Source organism: Lepidochelys kempii, chromosome 7 (assembly GCF_965140265.1).
Source record: "Lepidochelys kempii isolate rLepKem1 chromosome 7, rLepKem1.hap2, whole genome shotgun sequence".
Taxonomy (NCBI): domain Eukaryota; kingdom Metazoa; phylum Chordata; order Testudines; family Cheloniidae; genus Lepidochelys; species Lepidochelys kempii.
In genome coordinates, this window is record NC_133262.1 from 28,983,653 (window position 1) to 29,004,623 (window position 20,971).

Sequence of the window (20,971 nt, forward strand, 5' to 3'; positions counted from 1 at the left end):
ATCCACACCTCTGAATGATGTAGTTAAGCTGACCTAAGTCCCCATGTAGACCGTGTTAGGTGGATGGAAGAATTCCTGTTGACCTAGCTGCTGCCTCTTGGAGGTGAATTATCTACGCTGATGGGAGAGGTTCTCCTGTTGGCATAGGCAGTGTCTATACTTCAAATGCTACAGCGGTGTCACTGCAGCATGTCAAGTATAGACAGACTCTTAGATTGTAAACTGTCTCCATAGAGTTGCTCTTTGATTAGACCAAATAAGGAAGTGTTACTTACTCCTTCTCATAACACAAGAACTAGGGGTCACCAAATTAAATTAATAGGCAGGTTTAAAACAAACAAAAGGTAGTTTTTTTTTTTTCCACACAATGCACAGTCAACCTGTGGAACTCTTTGCCAGAGCATGTCGTGAAGGCCAAAACACTAACAGGGTTCAAGAAAGAACTAGATAAATTCATGGAGGATAGGTCCATCAATGGCTTTTAGCCAGGATGGGCAGGGATGGTGTCCCTAGCCTCTGTTTGCCAGAAGCTGGGAATGAGTGACAGGGAATGGATCACTTGATGATTACCTGTTCTGTTCATTCTCTCTGGGGCACCTGGCATTGTCCACTGTCAGAAGACAGGATACTGGGCTAGATGGACCTTAGGTCTGACCCAGGATGGCTGTTCTTATGTTCAGATTCGACAGAGACCCACTATGTGAGTTGCAACTAACCAGGGCCCTAAGTCTGAGAAATCCCAGAATGAAAATCTGAGTATTTCCGGAGGTGGCTGCCTGGCAATGTAACTCCTTGCTTGACACATGAAATTGGAATTAGCACAAAGGAATCCTTGCCTGTGTGCACTTTTTGCATTAATGGTAACACCACATTGCACAGTCTTATTTCTCCAAACCAATGGAAGATACAATGTTGGAAAGGAGCAAAACTGAGAAGAAATAGTTATCCTTTAAAAGGAATGTTGGCTTTTATGGCAGCCAAGTATTAGTATGATGGGCTCCTTATAAATGCATTTTTGTTGAGATACCAAGTACTTTAAAATAGCATTGACCCCACTTAAGACTACAAGGAAGCTGAGTACTTTCCTCAAAAAAACCGGTTGTATCTATTTTCACTTATTTCTTTGTTTCTGCTTCTGAACAGTCATTATATGTGGTAGCCACTTAATGATAACTGTTAAGGAGTGCTATAAAACAGAAATAAGCTTAAAACCTAATTTGCCTCGTTGTCCTATATGGCAGCATTGCAGGATGCTATGGCTGTCTTCTATAGAATTAAATGCCTTATTCTCTTGCATAGTTATTTATATGTTAAATGCATGTTAGGAAAACACATGTGCAGGACAATACTTGAAGGTGGGATTTTCAAAGGAGCTTAAGAGAAGAAGGTCCCTGAGTCTCATTGAATTTCAATGGGAACTGAACCCTTAACTCCCATAGGTGCTCTTGAAAATTCTCAGCTTTGATGCATAATACATCATTTTTTTTATACATAGTAATAAAGCAAAGAGGTTTTTTGCACCCTGTAATGGGAGTCTGACCCTGAGAGTGTGTTTGTGTGTAAAAAGGATCAATAGACCTAGTGAGTAAAAATGGCAAAATCAGGCCCCGAATGGTTAGTGCTCTTCACTGGTGTATGATGAAAGTTGAGTTTGATCGTTGGGACTGTGCCCAAGCCAGAAGTGGCACCGATGTGGGTCACAGGATGACTGGCCCTTTAAGAGGTAATGGGTCCAATTCCACCTGTGCCTTGCTCAGATCTCCTCCCCAGATGGGGAAGTTATTGCAGTCACATGATAGGTAGCTCATGTAGCTAAATGAGTCCCAGGACTAGTGATAAAAGAGAAGCCTTCAGGGAACCGAAGGTGGAGAGAGTGAGCAGATGGCTTGAAAGAAGCCTGGTTAGTGCTTGCCTAGGGAGAGGAGGAGTATGACTGTTTGCCAGCCTGCCTACTGATCTCTTAATGCCCTCAGGGGGGACAGAGTTGAAAGGGACCAGCTTGGAGAATTGGAGTGAGGCTGCAGCTGGCCTTAATTAGCAGTACAGACCCCAGAAACAGGCCTGTGGGACTCCTGACTTAAGAAGGGAAAGCCTAAGTGAGTTAGCAGTGCAGACCCAAGGAAAGAGGGTTGCAGGGCTGAATTCTGGGGAACAAGAGCTGGACTTAAGGGGTGAAGAAGTTTGATTTGCTGTATGATATTTAATAAATGAGGAGACCCCACAAAGGGGGAGATGGGGAAATCTTAAAGTATTCTTATCTGGGAGTGAGGTCTTACAAGACTTAGAAGAAGTAGCTGATAGCAGCATGGCCACATTTGGATACAAGGGGACTCCCTTAGCTGGCTTCCTGTTACAAAGAGGCCTTTTCGGCCTTCTTTGCCCAAGGAGGCTGTTATGAAGTAGAATGCTGCGGAAATGCAGGATCGGTAGACGCTACGCACGGCTCATGCGGCGCCTCATGGTCTTGGACACCATCCGATGGTCCAGGGACATCTATATCGAGCACATCACCGGCCACCGACAGTACCAGGAGTGAGCCGGTACGACATTGTGCACACACTGTGGGAAAGAGACTGAGAGGCCTTCCCCATCGGATCGTATGAACTGGAACCGTAAACCCGCTGAACATTAAACCCCACCAAATGAGGGTAGACCCATCCCCACCCCCGTATTCACTCACTATACCCAGCATACTGAACATAGCTGTTGTGTGGATAACTTACCCCATATCTCGATGTCTGTACTCTGACCGGTTAAACTTTTCCCCCAGTCGGGGAGATTGCAGATTATTATGTGATCCTTGCTCCACCAGCTCCTAAATCGAATTTTGCACCCCTTGATAATCTGTACCTTATCCCCTGACAACCAGAAACTTCTATGCTTGAACTCAGTACCGTTCCTTATTTCAACATTACCTCAATAAAATTTTTAAGGGAGACACAATATATGGAAAAGTCAAAATAACAGATTAAATTATTGCAAAATCCCACTTCCCATCTAAGGGAATATTATATACTAAAGCATTGTACTGTAAAGCAAACATACACTCAGGTTTCAGAGTAGCAGCCGTGTTAGTCTGTGTTCGCAAAAAGAAAAGGAGTACTTGTGGCACCTTAGAGACTAACCAATTTATTTGAGCATAAGCTTTCGTGTCTAAGGTGCCACAAGTACTCCTTTTCTTTTTGCAAACATACACTGTTCCTTTTTACAAAAAAAGTTAGTTGCCACATGGTACAGTTAAAATACAAATTTACAAGGTCTACATATACTTTACACAAACACATCTCATCACACCAAACATCAGTCTTTCTAATCCCATTAATTAAAACATCCATCTACTCTACCAACACATGACACCTATCCAACAGCACGTTTCTGTTACAGAACAAACCAAGGGACTGAAGTGGAGGTAGACTGTATAATCAGGTGGGGAACAAGGAGTAATGACCTTGCATGGATCAAAATTTTAAGTCCATGGTTTTTGTCCTTGAGAACTTGCCATGTAACCAAGCTGCATTTTAGTTTTTGTCAGCCCTGTAGATGTGTGTCTTACATGTCTAGGTTTTGAGATGCCCAGAATAGTGCACTAAACAACTTTGGTATGCACAGTGGCGCTTTTGGAAATTGTCTTTTAAAATTTTGTGTGTAAATATCATGCCTCCTTTAAAGTAGGCCCTAGAATCTACTGGGGTTCCTGGCCTCCATGGGGTATCTTGTACTAAACTCCAGGGGGGGTTTCTACCCTAAGTTAGGTGCCTGCTGTCTCTTACTCCAGTGTGTATGTTCTGATCTGCTTGCACAACAACTAAGCTGGGCAGCTGAAGGTGTCTGGAGCATGTGCATGGCTTTGGAGGCTGCAGTGTCTGCTGCACTAGGGCACATCAGATTTTAAGATGCAGTAGGAAGGGCTCTGCTGGCCTTTGGGGGAAGCTGGGCCGAAGGGGTGGCTGTGCCTGTGGCAGATGCCAGCCTGGACAGCTCTGCTGCACTGGGTTGTGAGAGGGACAGGATTTTTTGGGTGTACCCCCTCCACCTTCTCTGTCCAGACAGTGGAGGGGCGGGGGGTCGGTCCCACACGGAACAGGATGTGGCAGGATCCAGTTTTTACCCCTTGCCCTTGCTCCACTGAAGGGGTGGGGCAGAGCTGCTATTGACTTGAGCGGGATGGGGGAGTCTGGGGTATCAGAGAGTGGAAGGCCACCCCGCCCCCCATCCCGAAGTCACTGGTGCAGCCCCTCCCCCTCCAGCGGGGAAGCTGCACCTGGCCCCAGGGACTGCAGGGTCCGCCACTCCCTCCCTCTCTCCCTCCCTCCCTCCGTGGCTGCGGGAGGCTCCCTTGTCCCGCTCGCAGCCTTGGCGGGCGCGATGCGGCGGCCGGGTGGGAGGGGGAGGAAACCCACCCCCCTCGCCAAGCAGCCTCCTTTGTGAGGGCTCGGCCCTGACGCGCCGCCCTGCCCGAGCTGCAGCCGCGCCGGGGAGCGTCCGAGGGCTGCAGGCAGCGCTGGAGCCGATGGAGCTGCCGGAGGGTGAGTCGGAGCCGGCCCCGGCCCCGCGCCGGCGGGCGGGGAGTTGTCCCGGGAGAAGTTTCCCTGCAGGCTCCGCTCCGGCCGGCGGGAAGCGGGGCGCCTGCAGGGGAGCCCGAGGGCGCCTGTGCTGGCGGCGCCGCGGGAGGGAGGTTACGGCTTTGGGCGCCCGGGAGCGGACTTGGTCGTGGCCTTGGCACTCGCCGCCTGGGCGGGGACCGGTTCGGGTTCAGGGAGCGCCCAGCTGCGAACCCGGGACCGAGCTCAACAGAAACCGCAGCGGCTCCTGGGCGAAGAACCTCACCGAGCCCGGCAGTCGCTGGGACGGACGCCCAGAGGCTTGCTCCGGCCTGGGAGAGAGGGAGGGTCCTTATTAAAATAAAACCACGAGCAGGGGCGCTGGAACCATGTGTACACTGGGGGCGCTGAGAGCTATTGCACCCCACTGTAAACCCGGGATATGATGGAAACCGCTTCCAGCCGGGGTGCAGCAGCAGCCCGCCCCGCACCCCGAGTCCCTGCAGCTCTCACCCTGACTCGGGATGTTTGCAAAGCGGCGATGGGCTCTTCCCAAACGTTTGGCACCGAAGCCCCACGTCGAGTCTCCCTTGAGCGGGCTGGGGTTTAGGGGGGACTGGGATTGCTTGGATTGACATGTACATTAGCAACAAGTGAGTTTGGAAGTTGAGGTAAGATTTATTTAGCTCAGTATTCTTCCTGATCTCCAGTCGTCTGGCTCCCTTTGAGCCCATTCATTACTTTTCCTTGGACTGAAAGGAGATTGGGGGCAGGGACCGACCCCTTTTGCATGCCTGGAAACAAGCAACTAGCTCACCTTGGACGCTACCATAAACAACATCATAATACTAATAATATTTCCTCCTGCTTCACTGCTGTTGACTTATTAACTAGGGCTCTTCTACAACGGGCAACCCCTGATCTTTGCTGATTCCTGCCAGCTCCATTGCATGGTCTCTGCACGTTTGGCAGACCGGCCCAGCTGCTGTATTCAATTATTGTGCAGACAGACAGGCCGCTCTGAATGCATTTTGCACCTTTTGCTCCAGAGAATCCTGGGAGTGCTTGAGGCATGAGGACAACTGCCAGCTCAGAAGAGACTGCCGGCCCTGCTGAGTGAGACCTTAGCATGATTTTGTGGGATGTCAGCAGAGTTAAGAGTTGTGTTTGAGCAGACAAAGGACTTATCAGACTCTTTATCAACGGTTCATGTTCACCACTTGAATTAAAGTCTGGGCTGATAATTTTTTTCTTTGTGAACTGATTTGGCAGTTTGTAGCATAAATCCATTTACACAAAGGAAGAGTAGCCCTCTTGAAAAAGACCCAAACCATTGACTCAAAAGTACATGCCTATGCTGTGGTCTTGCACTGTTGTTAGGGTAAGATGAAAAGAGTATGAGTTGCAGATGGAGCATCAGCCTTTACTGTACAACCTTGGCTCACCTTGTGTAGCAGCTATCAGAATCTAGCACCTGAAGTCTGTTAGTATTGACTGAGAGATTAGTCTTGTCTGTAAATACAGTACTGAGCTGTGTAATATATTTTTAGATCCTTCAAAAACCACATAAAACCTATCTAGTTAAACACTTATTTTGGAATGGCTATTTATTTCCTCAGCACTGTTATGACTGACCAAGAAAATCCACATTTAGGCACTTTTGAAAACCCCGAGTCTTTTTTTTTCTATTTTTTAATACCTATTGGAGCTGTTACTACTTAACATAAACCACTTTCAGTCTGCAAATTGAAAACCTCTGGGCCATTATGGTCTATTGCAGCTAGCTGACTGCCTCTTGAAAGCCATACATTCTCATAGCAAAGAAAAGAAAAAAAACACAAACCAAAAAAAAACGCTTATGAGATTCATGTTTAGAAAATTGGCTGCATACGTTGTAGCTGCTTTTTAAACCTCAATACTTAAGTCACATTTTCCATTTGAAATACTAAGAGTAGTTAAACTATATTAAAGAGATACACTCCATTTAAAAGCCCCCCCCCCCCAACTTTGAAGTTTTGTGAAAGGAAACTTGTATAGAATCTAACACAATAGAAATGTTTCTACAGTTAAAAAAAGTTCCAATGAAAGCATTTACTTTGTCAAACATTCCCAGTAGCATCTGAAACCCAAACACTACAGTACTAAAGCATTTGAAAGTTGACTATAAACAAAAGTGATAGTGACTTTATTGACTTTCAGTGTCCGAATGGAGGAATGCAAAATGTAAATGGAGCATAGTGGCAACATATTAGAAATTTAAAATATTGTATTAACATAAAATATCTGTTCTAAAATAAACACAAAACATTCTTTCACCTGGGTAATCTTGAGCATTGTAACAGAGATAATGATGTTTTCAGAACATATCTCAAACTAGCACAGTTGCATTTATAAACTGCCATTCAAAATAAGGTGGGCCAAATTCATTCTTGGTGTAACTCTATTGTCAACAAAAAGAAAAGGAGTACTTGTGGCACCTTAGAGACTAACAAATTTGTTAGTCTCTAAGGTGCCACAAGTCCTCCTTTTCTTTTTGCGGATACAGACTAACATGGCTGCTACTCTGAAATCTATTGTCAACAAGTTTTTTTATCTTTATTACTCATAATCCTTAGATTAATATAGGTGGGGAAAAGGCATGTTACAAATCTAACTGAATACAAAGAAGTTCCACTAGGGATGATGTCATCTATTTTGAGTATTCATTTTATAAATACAAATTCACGAGGCCCATTCTTCCTGGCAGTAGGTGCAGATTTAGTCAGCACAGGCGCATTAGCAAGGTGATCAGGCCTGCTGGACTCCTCATCTCCTCTAAACACTGGAGTCCTGATTCACTAAGGTATTTTATTCATGTGCTTAAAGTTAGTCAGATGCTTAAACAGTTCTGTCACCTCTCACATTATATTATGAGCTATTTGGTGTTTTTCTTAAAGCCCCAATTTCTAGAGTCAGATGATTACCTGAGAATCTCACTTTTTTTTTTTAAAATGGCAATTACATTTCTAGCGCTCATAGTTACAGAGAAGCTATAAAAAGGCTACAAAAAAGTATTACTTTAAAGATCTCAGAATATTTAAACCAATCTCATAACTTTTAGGGGCTGGACTCATAACTTCTGAATTGCGGGGGGTTGGCAATACTAGAATTTGTCCCATTTGACTTCAGTTCAGCTGTTCATATTTAAAATTAGGCACATGCTTAGGCACAATGCTCAAACCGGATCTGGGGCACTGAGCTTCCTGAGGCCTCCCCTTTTGTCTCTCTGAACATGCAAGCAGGAGCCCACTGGCTTTCTTCCCCAGGGCATGGCTCAGAGGCCCCTGCTTGAGGCACACATTGGAGCAGCAGTGGCGAGAGAACACTCTCTCAGAGACTTGAAGCAGTTTTGAAATCTCCCTGCTGGCTGTGGAAGCACTAACTGAACTGACAGTGTCCAAGGAGGTCAGGGTTTTGGTGTTGTTTAGGGCTTGAAATGCCCCAGAGATGCAAATTCAGCGAAGAGTGAGACAGCAGGCATTAAAATCCAACAAAGAATGGTGGTAATAAAACAGGACAAGAAAGCTTAATGTGAAATGCAAACATCTGTGAGGTGATCAGGGTGGAAGCAGGGCAGGTTGTGGAAGCAGGTTGTCTGAGCACCTGGACAGAGGGAGGAATGGCTTGGGAAATCAAAATCCAAAATAAGAGTTTCCCTGTCAGTAACATTCTGGATATATGCTGTTGGTCTTGTTTATTTACATTGCAGGCTCTGTGGCTAGGATTTTCAAAGGAACCTAAGGTATTTAGGATCCTAATTCACATTGAATTTCAATAGGATTTGAGCATCAGACTCTTTAATTCCTTCCTTTATTTGTACAGTGTCCGGAACAATGGGCACTATGCAAGCTGTCTTCTTCTTGACTGAGACCTCTGGTGCTACTGGCCAAATATATCCTTAGTAATAATAGGATATTTACTTTTTTATAAAATTGTTAGCAACTTACAAATATATTTTTACTTTTCCAAACTGGCAAGAAAACTTTCTCTAGGGCAGAGACTTTCTATGTCAAGTTTCCACTTGGAGTGCTTTTTTTACAGCCCAGTTACAAACCCCTAAAATAAAGTTTTATAATAGCAATACTAACAGATCCTAAGCAATAGTGGTGCAAATGGTGCCACTCTAATTTGTCTGTCAGTGTGGCTTGATCTGAGTTAGTCCATTTGAGGATTAAAAGGACGGGAATGTGAAAGTCAAAATGTGAGCACTAATGTTCTGTTTCTCATCTGAGCATAAACTTTATCCAACTGAAGCAACTGTGAACTTTAAGATGAATTTAGTCCTCCAGACTGGCTTGTAAATAACTCTTAAACTATTATTCATGATTTGCCATATCCAGAAAACTCATTAAAAACATTTGAAGCTATTTACAATAGCCTGCCATCAAAAACTGAGTCTTTAATAAAGATTTCTACTGTGAAAAACAAGCAGGTTTTAAGATGCTTAAAATAGATGGACCCTTGAACAAAGAGTGAGTTACATATATGTCATGTGTAAGACAGTGTTATGTCTGCAGTAAATGCTCTCTATATATGGTGTAGCCAAGATACAACAGATCTTATGTTCTGACAAAATGTTTGTATAAAAAAGGAGTTGCTTGTTCTTTTCAAAATGTTAACATCTATTCAGTGCTCAGTGTGTTTGCAGTTTGCAGCACTGTGTTACAAACAAAAAAGCATTAGTTTTTTATTGAGAGGACTAAACTGTATAGTTGAGAAAAAGCAGTAGCAACTATTGCTGTATTTCGTTTTGAAGGATTTCAGGAAGCCTGAAACTTTTTTTTCCCTTTTGTTGGCTTATTTAACTTTCATATGAAAATCCATGTGTCATTAAAGATATCTTTTTTGTTTGTTTACATTGATTGCAAAGTGATTAATAATGACACCACTTTCATACGGTTTTCATTTTTCAGATAATCTAAAAGATTTCTAGTAGTGCTGCAAAGCCAAAAAAGAAAAAGAGGGAGTATTTTCTGTTTCTCAGATGTAAACTGAGACATAGGTTCAAGACACTTTCCCAAGGTCATATGGAGAGTCAGCATTAGAGTTGCGATGAGATCTCTTGTCTTCCAATATAATGCTTGTTCCACTAGCCTATACCCCTCTCTGTGGTTGTTACTAATATTTAGCACATTTTGTGACTAGCGCTTTTCGTGCATAAGTATCAGAGGTCAGTGCGGATCTTAGCCCCATTGTCAATGAGGCATAGAGAGGGTAAGTGACTCACCTGATGCTATGCGTCAAGTCCGTGGCAAATCTGGCAGTAGGATCCAGAGGTTCAGTATAACTAGAATTGTAATTTGTGCATTTCAGGGTCTAAAAACCTTATGGAGTGTTGTTTTAAAAAAACAAAACAAAAAAACCTTCACCTCTAATGGGCCTTCCCTGTATCCAAGCTCACTATCAGCAGGTCCCCCTTGTACTAAGGTGCTGCATCACTACTTTATCTTAATACTATGAAAGCACTAGGAAACCAGCTAGTAGGGAGGGTGCAGAAATGTGAGCACCTGGTGCACCTGTCTGCAGCACTAAGTGGAATAAGTCTCACTGCCCATTCTCCTTTTATTCCTTTTTGATTGTGCATGACTAGGGGATGAAGGCCAGTGGCAAAATGAGATTAAAATGAATGGAAGACTTAAGTTTCTGCAAACACTCCCAAACTGTACGCACTAGTCTTTCTGACTCTAACTACAGTACTGTGAGAAATACCAGTGATGGCTGTTAATGGTTTCCCATTAATAGCACCATTAAAGTGCATTGCTATTGTGGCCTCAGACCACTAGTGCTTCAAATTGCCTTTTTTCCAGTGGTGCAAGTAGGGCGGTCCGGTACACCATTAAGATATTTATGGCCGATACGCCGTACCGGAAAGACACAGGAGTAGAATGTGGCCAGTAGCTCCCCTGGCGTGGCTATACCGCCCCCAGCCCGTCCACGCAGCTGCGTCTCCTGTCTGGGGTCTGTAGAGCCCTGCAGGCGGACAGGACTGGGGGTGATACAGCAGCTGCTGCGCCAGAGGAGCTGCTGGTATGGGGCCACCCGGCGGCCTCACATTCTGCTCCTTTTGCCACTGGTTCCCTGCTCCTTTCGCCATTGCAGTTTCTTGGAGAGCCCTGCTGGTCAGGGCTCTCTTGGGAACTGCAGCGGTGAAAGGAGCAGAACTTGGCGCCGCTGGGTGGCCCCCTGCCAGCAGCTCCTCTGGCGTGGCTGTACCACCCCCAGCCCTGTCCTCGGGCGCGCTGTACAGACCCCAGACAGGAGACGTAGCTGCGTGGAAGGGCTGGGGGCAGTACCACTGCGCCACAGGAGCTGCCCCACGGCCCCACGTTCTGCTCCCTTTGCCGCTGCGATTCTGGAGAACCCTGCCTTTCAGAAGTCAGTATCCGGCACAGTGGGAGGACAGAGCTGGGGGCGGGGTGGGGCAGGGCAGGGAGGAGTCACGTGTGGGGTCATGTTTCCCCCTTTGCTGGTGCCCCCTCCTTTGTGTCCCTCCCACGAGTCGCCTATGCACAGCGTACCAGTAAGAAATAAATTCTACTTGCACCACTGCTTTCTTCCTCCTCTTTTTTTTTTTTTTGGTGTCAAAAACTGACTTCTGTTGCTATTTGGTCCTCATGTAAATAAAAACCATACTTTTGTGGAAGTTATCAGTGCTGTCCACCCTCTATGGATGCTGGGTTGAAGTCTCTTCATTTTATGTCCAGACTTAGAGACTGACCCTGCCGTGAAAGAAATTGGTGGCAAAACTCCCAGTGACTTAATAGGGGCATGAAGTGGTACTTAATGTGTGTCTCTCCACTCACCTGCATTTGCTGTGCACAGCTCTTCTTTTTCATAAGTAGTTTTTCACTGTCATTTAATCTCAGGGAGACTGTAATGTCCCTTGGGCTGTGTTGTGGTGACCTCAGACAGTGAAAAGGCGATCTAGAACTCAGCAACCGGCATGAAAGGATTAGGAGTAAAAAATAGTGACCCAACTACATGTACTTAAACGCTGCATGAGTATGATTTTAGTATCTGTCCGACAACACTATGCTCTCTGCTTTGCTTTTTGTTACACGCTCTGAGCCAGATTTTCATTTATAAGGCTGTAAGAAAATTGCAGGTTGTGATTTTTGGTGTGGAAACTGCAATTTTCAGCACTCACCACAACTTCTGACAGTTGACGCAAATTGGAGTGGTGTCGTGACCCCATCCCTCATGTCGCAAAGCCTCTCGCTCATGGTGTTGCAAAGCCACTCACTCAAATTTGGCTTGGCCACCCCTACCCCCATGACCTGTTGGAGGCAGTGGCGGAGATGGATGAGGAAGAGGCTGGGGACCTGTGCAGGTCAGGGCTAAACTCCCAGAGATGGTTGTCCCACTTGCTGCCTGCACTCTGTCCTGCTGGCACTGGCCTCACACTTTGCCCAGGGACAGTTCTGCCTTTGCCAGGAGGTGTGGGGCTGGGCCAACTGACCACCAGTAGCTTCTCCTCGACTGCGAGGACGTGGCCTGCTCTGTAACTCCACCACATCTCTACCCTGACGGCACCTCTGCATGCATCTGCCCATCGTGACAGAGGGTTGGCTGAGCCACACTTGAGTAGCACTGCAGCCTTGTGTGCCAGGTTACAATGCCACTCTCTGAAGCATGGGTGGTGGTGGTTTGTTGTGTTACTTGAGCTGACTGCACCAAAACTGGAGCTTTAACAAACTGTGGCTGCAACGTTTGAACCAAAAAATCCCAACTTTATTATAACCTTATTCATTTACACCAATCCCCCTTTATACCATTCTGGTGGTGTAAAGGCGCTTTAAAGGGGTGATTTATAAGGTAATCGACTCCTTTAAAGCCTTTTACACTGCCAGAGTGGTGTCAAGGGGCTATATTGTAACTGTGAATCTGGCCCTCAGTGTGGAATGAAATCCCTGAGGCAGTGGTTGTGGAAAGCTTAACGGCTGTGACTCATTGGGGTCTATTCTGTGGTAGTCTTATTAGGCCGTAGTAGCATGGGGAAGATAGTTGTCAGTGTTGAGGAAAAACTAGCATCAAACATTAATCGTCCCGTCCCCCCCAGTCGTTCCCCAGATAGTAGAGACATGTGCAGTGTTCTTAATTGCAAGAATTGGAAACATTTTATAAAAAACTTATTTTTCAAAGGCTTCTACAGTATGTTTTAAAGTGTTAGGAGCATCAATTGCTGTTTTGAAGCAAGCTCTGTATATTGACGAAAAAGCTGGCATCAAACAGTGAATGGAATAATATACAATTCATACTCTTCAAATCTGTTACTAGTAGGAAAAGGCATTCCTTTTGATGACAGAATCTTCAAGGCGTCAACAGATGGGCTGGAACAGACTACAGGAAGCTTTATTGTAAGAGACAAGGAACTATTAAACATCTTAGTGCCTCGTGAACATGAATATGAAAATGAATAATTAGATACTTTAAATTGTATTTCAAGACATGTTTTATTTTCTCTTTTTAAGTAATTAAGTTCTGGGATTTCTTCACAGATTGCTTTGATGCATCCTCTTACAAATCTCTTGGATGGATGAATATTCAGTTTTGAGAGTGTATTTTTTGTAGAATTGCTGAGTGAATATAGCATTTATAGAGCACTTGCCATTTTCCTCTCTCCAGCTCTGGACTACTTGTAAAGTGCTTGAACTGACGTCAGTGCAGTGCCATCACTGAAAGGTAACCTCTTCTGTCACTGCCATTTTATGATAGTCATTACATGTAATCTGGGTAAAGGAAAGGGTGAAAAATCTATTGATTTAGGAGACAGACCTAAAGAATTCATTTCTAACAGGAGTCCCAAACAGAAATCTAACGTGTGTCCTGGAGGCAAAAGTTTTTAGGAACCATTATGTGCACAGCAATACACAGACCTTTACAAGTCATATTGGGAACCAAAACCAAGATCTTTGAAGACTGCTAAACTCCATATTGAGGACCTGCCTGATTTCAAAAGTGCTGAACATACAACAGCTCCCACTGGGTGCTTGAGTTTTTGAAAACCAGGCAGGTACCTACGTATGGATGCTAGGCCAGTGGGAGCTGCTGGTATTCGGGACTTCTGAAAATCAGGCAGGTATCTAAATATGGATGTATAAACTTGCTTCAGGCTCCTATTTTTGAAAATCTTGGCCTACCTTTTTTGGTGCTTGCAAGGTCGTCTGAGCACAAATTCTGTCTTGGAAACTTAACCCTGAACAAATATTAACATCAATGAGGTTTCGGCTACTTCAGCAAGGATTTGGAGCATTGAGGCTGGAATGGGGTGGACATTATTGTACTGATCACTGTTTGCTAGTTCTGTCACGGGTACAAGATCTGCTGTAGCATTCTCGTAGAAGGAGGTTCCTGCAGAAGTTTCCAGATGTGGGTGTGCCACCTTTAGCAGAGCTCACTTTTTCAACCTGTGCTGGTCATCTGTTGACGCATCACTGCAAAATCACTGATGGGAGCAATAAGAAAGAAGTCTCCTGATGCAGTCAAACTATCTGTTGCCATCCTCTGTGTTATCTCTCATCCTCTGGAAGTTTCCCATTTGTGTTTTGAAGAACAAGTAGGACCTTTACTACAGCCACATCCTAAGAAGGCTGGGGGGTGGGAGTTTGGAGAAATGAAAGGAAGAGAATTGCTGAGAGAGAGAGCGTGGAGGTGAGACATTGAGACAGTAGGGGGAATAGAGAGAAAATACAGAAGGTATAAAAAGGAGGAGAAAGGTGAATGAGAAGAGAGAAATGTCTTGGAGAAAGAGGGTTTCCAAGTAAAGATGTACCAATAAATATGAAACATTTTAAAAAGAATTAACAATTACAGAACGAATAGTCTGGGCTAAACCATGGACACTGGAAAACACAGGAAAAAAAGATACTTCTGGACATAGAAAGAGAAGTGCAGAATGGGAAGAGAAAAGGAAAATAAATGGGAAAACAAATCTAGTCTTTATTTCATAGAAAGTCTGCTTTACTATATAGCATCCTCAATGGTGGCTTGGTGGTTTCTTGGGATGGGGCTTTGGATGTATAGAAAGAACAGCAGCATCCCATATCGAGACCCTTTTGGGAAAAATTGACAGGTATCCCATGAAACTCCTCTACAGAGACCTCTTACACCTGGTCAAACAACAGTGCACTGAGCAGCACCTTGCCCTAGAGCATCTTCAGAATCTCAGCCATCTTGATGATGCCATTGGGCTCAGGTTCCAGAGCATAGCAACCATGAAACTGACTAATAGAGTAGAACAGAGGATCAAATCCTCAGCTGGTATAAACCAGTGTAGCTGACTTGAACCCAATGTATGAAATCTTGGCCCTGTTAAATCAATTGGAGTTTAGCCATTGACTTCAGTAGGGCCAGGATTTCACGCCACGTGTGTGAGTGAAGTCAATGGAACTACACTGATTTATACTGTTTGAAGATCCGGCCCACTCCACTGAGACAGGCTGCAAAACAAGTCAGTATTTGAATGATTGAGCTCCATTATTGTTTGCAAGTAGGGAACATGTTTTCCTAATCAACAAAGAAATGTATCGAATGTTTCTCTTCCCCTCCTGCCAGATGTCAGAGAAACCAGAGTTATGGGATAGATGGGTTTGCAGATAGGAAAATCTCAACCTTTCCAGTTTCCTGTGGTAGGCAGGTATGCCACCTTTATGGAACACACCCTACTGATTCAAGTAATTGGTGACTTGAACTGAAGCTTCCCATGGAGTAACTAATGGTGCTACCTGCTGAGCCATTCTGTAGCTCTGTATTTCTAATCGCAATTGAAATTCTCTTAGCCTGTTTCTGAACAGCAGAAAGGCACAGAGCCAATTGTGGAAAATAAAAGGATTCTAAGGGCTGGATTCATGAAAGAAATAAAGGTAGAATTTTTTTATTCCTTTTGTTTCTAACCTGAATAAATAAATGGCATACTTGTTTAGCAAATGTCTAGTTGTTTTAAACTTTTAACTATTGGGTAAACTTTTAAGTACAGAAAACAGAAGGTCCCCTGCCCTTAGTCCTGATCTTTGAAGAATTACACATATGCTTAACTTCATGCATGTGAGTAGTTCCATCAAAGTCACCAAGACTACACAGTTAGGCCCATGTGTAAGTCTTTTTGCAGGATCAGGGCCCAGGCATTAATTTTTTACCACATGAGGAGTGAGTCTGCATGAGAAGTGGCAAGACCAGTTTAGAGTTTGGGAGTTTCCTACCTGGCAAGCACCTGTGATGCCAACAAGCCCCAAAGGTTCACCAACTGAGCAGTGGATGGCTAGTAACAACACTCTAAAATACAGACACCCCAGTGTCTGGAGTTGCTTAAATCAGCAAGGTCCAACTATTGCAGCTTGATAGTGATGATGAGTGAGCTGCCAAAGCAGCTACTTTCTGTGTTGCAGAGTGGGGAGGGCTCCTACCACAAGATACTTCTTACTCGTTTGTAAGCAGAACTCATTTGTGCAAGTGCTACACAATTATAACCTAATCTAAATTTTTTTACTATTAATTTTTACAACTAATTAAAAGTTGTGCAAGTACCAAAGACCCAGTGCATGTGTGTTGTAAGGATCATGGGAACTGTCATACCAGTGATCGGTCTGTTCTGGTGTCTTGTTTCTGACAGTGACCAGTACCAACTACTTCAAAGGAAGGTACAGGAAACAAGTGTGAGGCAGTTATGGGACAACTTGTCCCAATGGAAATTTCTTCCTGACAATCATTCTAGATTGGCTTATATCCTGAAGCATGAGGATTTATGTCCAAAACTCTTATGCTGAAATTCTGGTTTTACTGAAGTCAATGGGAGTTTTACTATTAACTTAAGTGAAACCACAGTTTTAAAGACTTTACTATTATAATTCTGGATATTCCTGTCACCCATATAAATGTCCAGTTCTCTTTTGAATGCTGCAAACTTCTTGGCCTCAATAATATCTTCTGGCAGTTAATTCCCCTGGCTAAGTGTGTGCCCTGTGTGTGATTTGAGGAGGTGAGGAGGGGGAAAAGAAACAATTCCTTTCTTGTTACCAGTCCTGTTGATTTAGACTTGTAGAAATGTGTAGATTAAATGGTGGCTACATAATTTTATTTCTTTGTGCACTCCAAAATTTGATCTATCTGTTTTGACATTGAACTTCATGTTTTTTTTCCCCCCGCTGCCACACAGCTTGGCAGAATTCTAGCAAGTTGAACTTGAGTTCATTAAGGGAAACCCACAGACAAATTGCTTCTGACTGTACTATAGGGGGCATTGTTAGTGGCTTTTTTCTCTACGTAGTTTGTGACATACTGAGTAATCCTATCCCTGCTCATTTCTCAAACACCTGTTGAAATGTAACCTGTTTTGCTGGCATCTAAAATTGCCTTTGAAAGCACCATTTTCTCCTCTGCCAAGCAATGGATTTGTGATACACTTCAATATGCTAGTTTATTCTTTTGTAAAGCACTGCTGTAAGTTTGCCTAGAATTCTGTTTTTGCTCACTTTGGCCCTGATTCTGTGAACATGCACATCCTTAACTATGAAGGGAATGGAACTACTTGCATGCTTAAAGTTAAGCATATGTTTGCAGGATCTGGGCCTTTAGTAACAGCTGCTATTAGCAAAGTTGGCAGGCTGTGGAGGGGGCCTTGTCTACTCAGAAGGATGGACAACAGCTGTACTTAGGTTTTGTTGCTATGAAGAGGGGATGTTTCTGTTGGAAGTGCACATAGGGCTGGGGTACTACGTGCTAGGGAGAAAAATGGAGTTCCACACAAAGCCTCCATTAAATTGCTGGAACTGAACTCAGGTATTGGTCAATAAGTAATGCCGCACTTAAGTTTGCAGCAGCACTGCTGCTGGAGAGATGACTGATGCTTCTGTGTCTACACTACGAAATTAGGTCGAATTTATAGAAATAGTTTTTTTAGAAATCGTTTTTATATAGTTGATTGTGTGTGTCCCCACACAAAATACTATGTGCATTAAGTTAATGGACTTAAAGTGCATTAACTTGGCAGTGCTTCCACAGTACCGAAGCTAGCGTCGACTTCCAGAGCGTTGCACTGTGGGTAGCTATCCCACAGTTCCTGCAGTCTCCGCTGCCCATTGGAATTCTGGGTTGAGATCCCCATGCCTGATGGGGCAAAAAACATTGTTGCGGGTGGTTCTGGGTACATGTCATCAGGCCCTCCCCCCTCTGTGAAAGCAACGGCAGTCCATCGTTTCCTTTTTTCCTGAGTTACCTGTCCAGACGCCACACCACGGCAAGCATGGAGCCCGCTCAGCTCACTGTCACCGTATATCTCCTGGGTGCTGGCAGACGCGGTACTGCATTGCTACACAGCAGCAGCAACTCATTGCCTTGTGGCAGCAGACGGTGCAATAGGCCTGAAAACCATCCTCATCATGTCCGAGGTGCTCCTGGCCACCTTGGTAAGGTTGGTCAGGAGCGCCTGGGCAGATATGGGCACAGGGACTAATTAGGAGTGACTCGACCAGGTCATTCTCTTTAATCCTGCAGGCAGTCCTATTGTACCATCTTATGGTGAGCAGGCAGGAGATGAGGATGGCTAGCAGTCCTTGTCACGGAGTCCCCGGGCGATGCTCTGGAATTGCTCCCTACGAAGCCAACCAGGACTCTGGGGGAGTCTCCTTTCTGTGAGCAGACTGTCTTCAGGACACACAGCTCACACAACTTCCACCTTCTTGGGTCTGACCTTGGAGCATTCAGCATCCTCTGCCCCTCTGTGCGCTTCCCACAGCGAGTCTACCCAGGCGGGGTCCTGGGGAAGCCAGAGGGTCCTGCACCCCAACTTCGCAGTAAGACATGACTCCCAGCCAGCCAGTAACACAGAAGGTTTATTAGACGACAGGAACATGGTCTAAAACAGAGCTTGTAGGTACAGAGAACAGGACCCCTCAGCTGGGTCCATTTTGGGGGGCAGTGAGCCAGACAGCCCCATCTGCATTTCACTCCATGTCCCCAGCCAGTCCCAAACTGAAACTATCTCCAGCCCCTCCTCCTCTGGGCTTTGTCCGTTTCCTGGGCCAGGAGGTCACCGGATTCCTTTGTTCTCCAACCCTTTCGCTATCACCTTGCGGGGGGGAAGGGCCCAGGCTATCAGTTGCCAGGAAACAGGGTGTTGGCCGTTCTCTGTGTATAGACCCCTGCAAACACCTGCCCTCTAGGGCTCTGCAATGATCATACACTCTTATCCCACCACCTAGATACTTAAGAACTGCATAGGGGAAACTGAGGCATCGCCACAATATTCAGAGGAAACATTAACAACAGTCCCACTTCGTCACATCTCTCCCCCCTATGAGACCGAACTGAGCGGGGTCACTTTAGCCGGTGACCTGGGGAAGTTCGAACCCACCAACGTTCTCATGGATGCCCCAGCATCTCTCCCGTTCCTTGGTGAGAGTTACACCAGGCCCTTCCAGTTTCACACCCTCCCTCAGATAGGGGGTGGTCGATAGCACTTGCATGCCGCATGTGGGAAGCTTTATGCGGCCCGTGCCCTTTTGCCACCCCAAAACCCCCGGGGGTCAAACTGGGATCGGGTCTTCTCCCAGCGCTCCAGTTTGGAGGGCTGCAATTCGGGCTCTCTTGGTTAAGAGCCCCCATCTTGACCTGGGCCACCTACTGTTCACTTACAGAACTAGCATGGAGACATTCCTTTCTCAACAACCTTGTCTCCCCAACAAGCTGGCCAAACACAGCCACTTGGTTATTGGACGGTTTACCTTTCTTAACAGCTTTCACTTCATCTGAGACCTTCTCAAAGCTATCCACACTGGATCTTTCAACAGGAAAGTCAGTGGATCCATTCACAACAGAAAGTTTCTGGCTGTTAGGAACTGAAACTTTCTTGATTAAATCACTTTTACACCCTTCAGTTGCAGTAAACTGCTTGCAAAGACTCCATGAGGATTCCTTTCCCAAGGGGCTTTTCTATGCAACAATTCACCGTTCACAGAAATTCTGCCCTTACCCGCTTTACCTAGGGCTTGCTCTAGAGGAACACTTTCCTGAGCAACAACGGACTCTTTCTGGGTCTCACTTACATCCAGAATCACCTCTGGCCCATCAGGCGGATTCCTACACAATCCCCTTTCAGGCAAACTTACAGACTTCCTAGATGAAAGGTTAGAAGCATTCTTCTTCCCTTTGCCACACACAAGTTCAGGAATCTTTTCCTTCTTGCTACAGGTTTCCACACCCTCAGTAGGTAACACAATCAAATCACCTTTCTGGACTCCTTGTGCCCTGGCTAGGATTAGACAGAGTTGCTACACCCTTTCCCAGCAACACACTAGCAACAGGCAAAATACAAGCACCAGAATTGTCTGGGCTCTGGGATTTTGCATAGACAGTAACTGGATGTGACCTAGTTACAGTGCCATTCTCCGTAGCAGACACAAACTTAGGACCATTCCCTTCCTGGGCTTTAGTTGAATCCAGAACCAACTCTGAGACAACTGCACTATTCTCAACTGTCACAGGCTGAAAGGCCCCTTCTGTCTGCTCCACAGACAAAGAAGAGCCGGACACACTTTCTCCTTTACCAGACACACAGCTTGGGATCTCATTCCCCTTGTCCCAGCACACAGGGCTGTTCACAGACAACTGCTTGGAGACCGGGGTAGCTCGCTCCATAGGCAAGTCAATACCCCTGACAGACACAGGCACATTTCCTTCACTGTCCCAATTCTCCACCCAGGTAACAGGTAAGGTACAGGGACACTCATCTTCCACTCTCCTCACCTTCTCAAACTGCTGACTAGACAAAGCCATCAGCTCACAAGGCTGCCTAGGCTCATCCAAACTTTCCTTACCAAGCACCTTGCCACTCCCAACAGATACCCTGCCCTGCCTGTGTCTCCCCCCACCCAGCTGGGGTCTCAGCTCCCACTGTTGTCAGCACTGCCCTTGCTGTCCCAGTGGGAGTAGGCAGCGAGCTCGCTGCTTTCCTCACTGCATCAGAGCCAGCATGAGCCCCCTCTCCGGTGTGCAAGGGGGCGGGGAGCATCTCTCTGTCCCACCCAGCCCCAGGGCTCTGGTTACAGGCAGGCAGGTAGGTAGCCTAAGCCTAGCAGCTCCTCCCCGCTGCCAGCCAGGTCATCTGCATTTTCACTGACCATTTCCCTCTCCGCCGATTGGTTCCCTGCATTCAAATTCAAACCCTTGGCCATTACAGGAGCAGGGCCTGGATCCTGTCCCAAAGAGACACAGTCACTCCCCAACAGGGTCTCACAGCTGATATCCTGGAGAACCTCAACGACCAGCCAGCCCCACCCCTCCTGGGTCTGCACAGGGATCTGGGCCATAGGCAGGGCGAGGAGCTTCATCCCTGAGACCCTCACCCAGCTCACACAGCCCCTCAGTATCTGAGGCTGCACCACCAAGGGCCTGAAAAC

The 20,971-nt window shown here is 45.6% G+C and overlaps 1 protein-coding gene across 2 annotated transcripts in view; it reads left to right on the plus strand.

Annotated features, from left to right (window-relative positions):
- Positions 1–4,322: 4,322 nt before the first annotated feature.
- The window catches only part of FGD3 (FYVE, RhoGEF and PH domain containing 3), a 190,253-nt gene continuing 173,604 nt past the window's right edge, over positions 4,323–20,971 (plus strand). For both annotated transcript variants that reach the window (XM_073351571.1, XM_073351572.1), the window contains exon 1: positions 4,323–4,526. In XM_073351571.1, the coding sequence (XP_073207672.1) occupies positions 4,511–4,526 (16 nt within the window). In that variant the 5' untranslated portion in view covers positions 4,323–4,510. The remainder of the gene's footprint in view (positions 4,527–20,971) is intronic.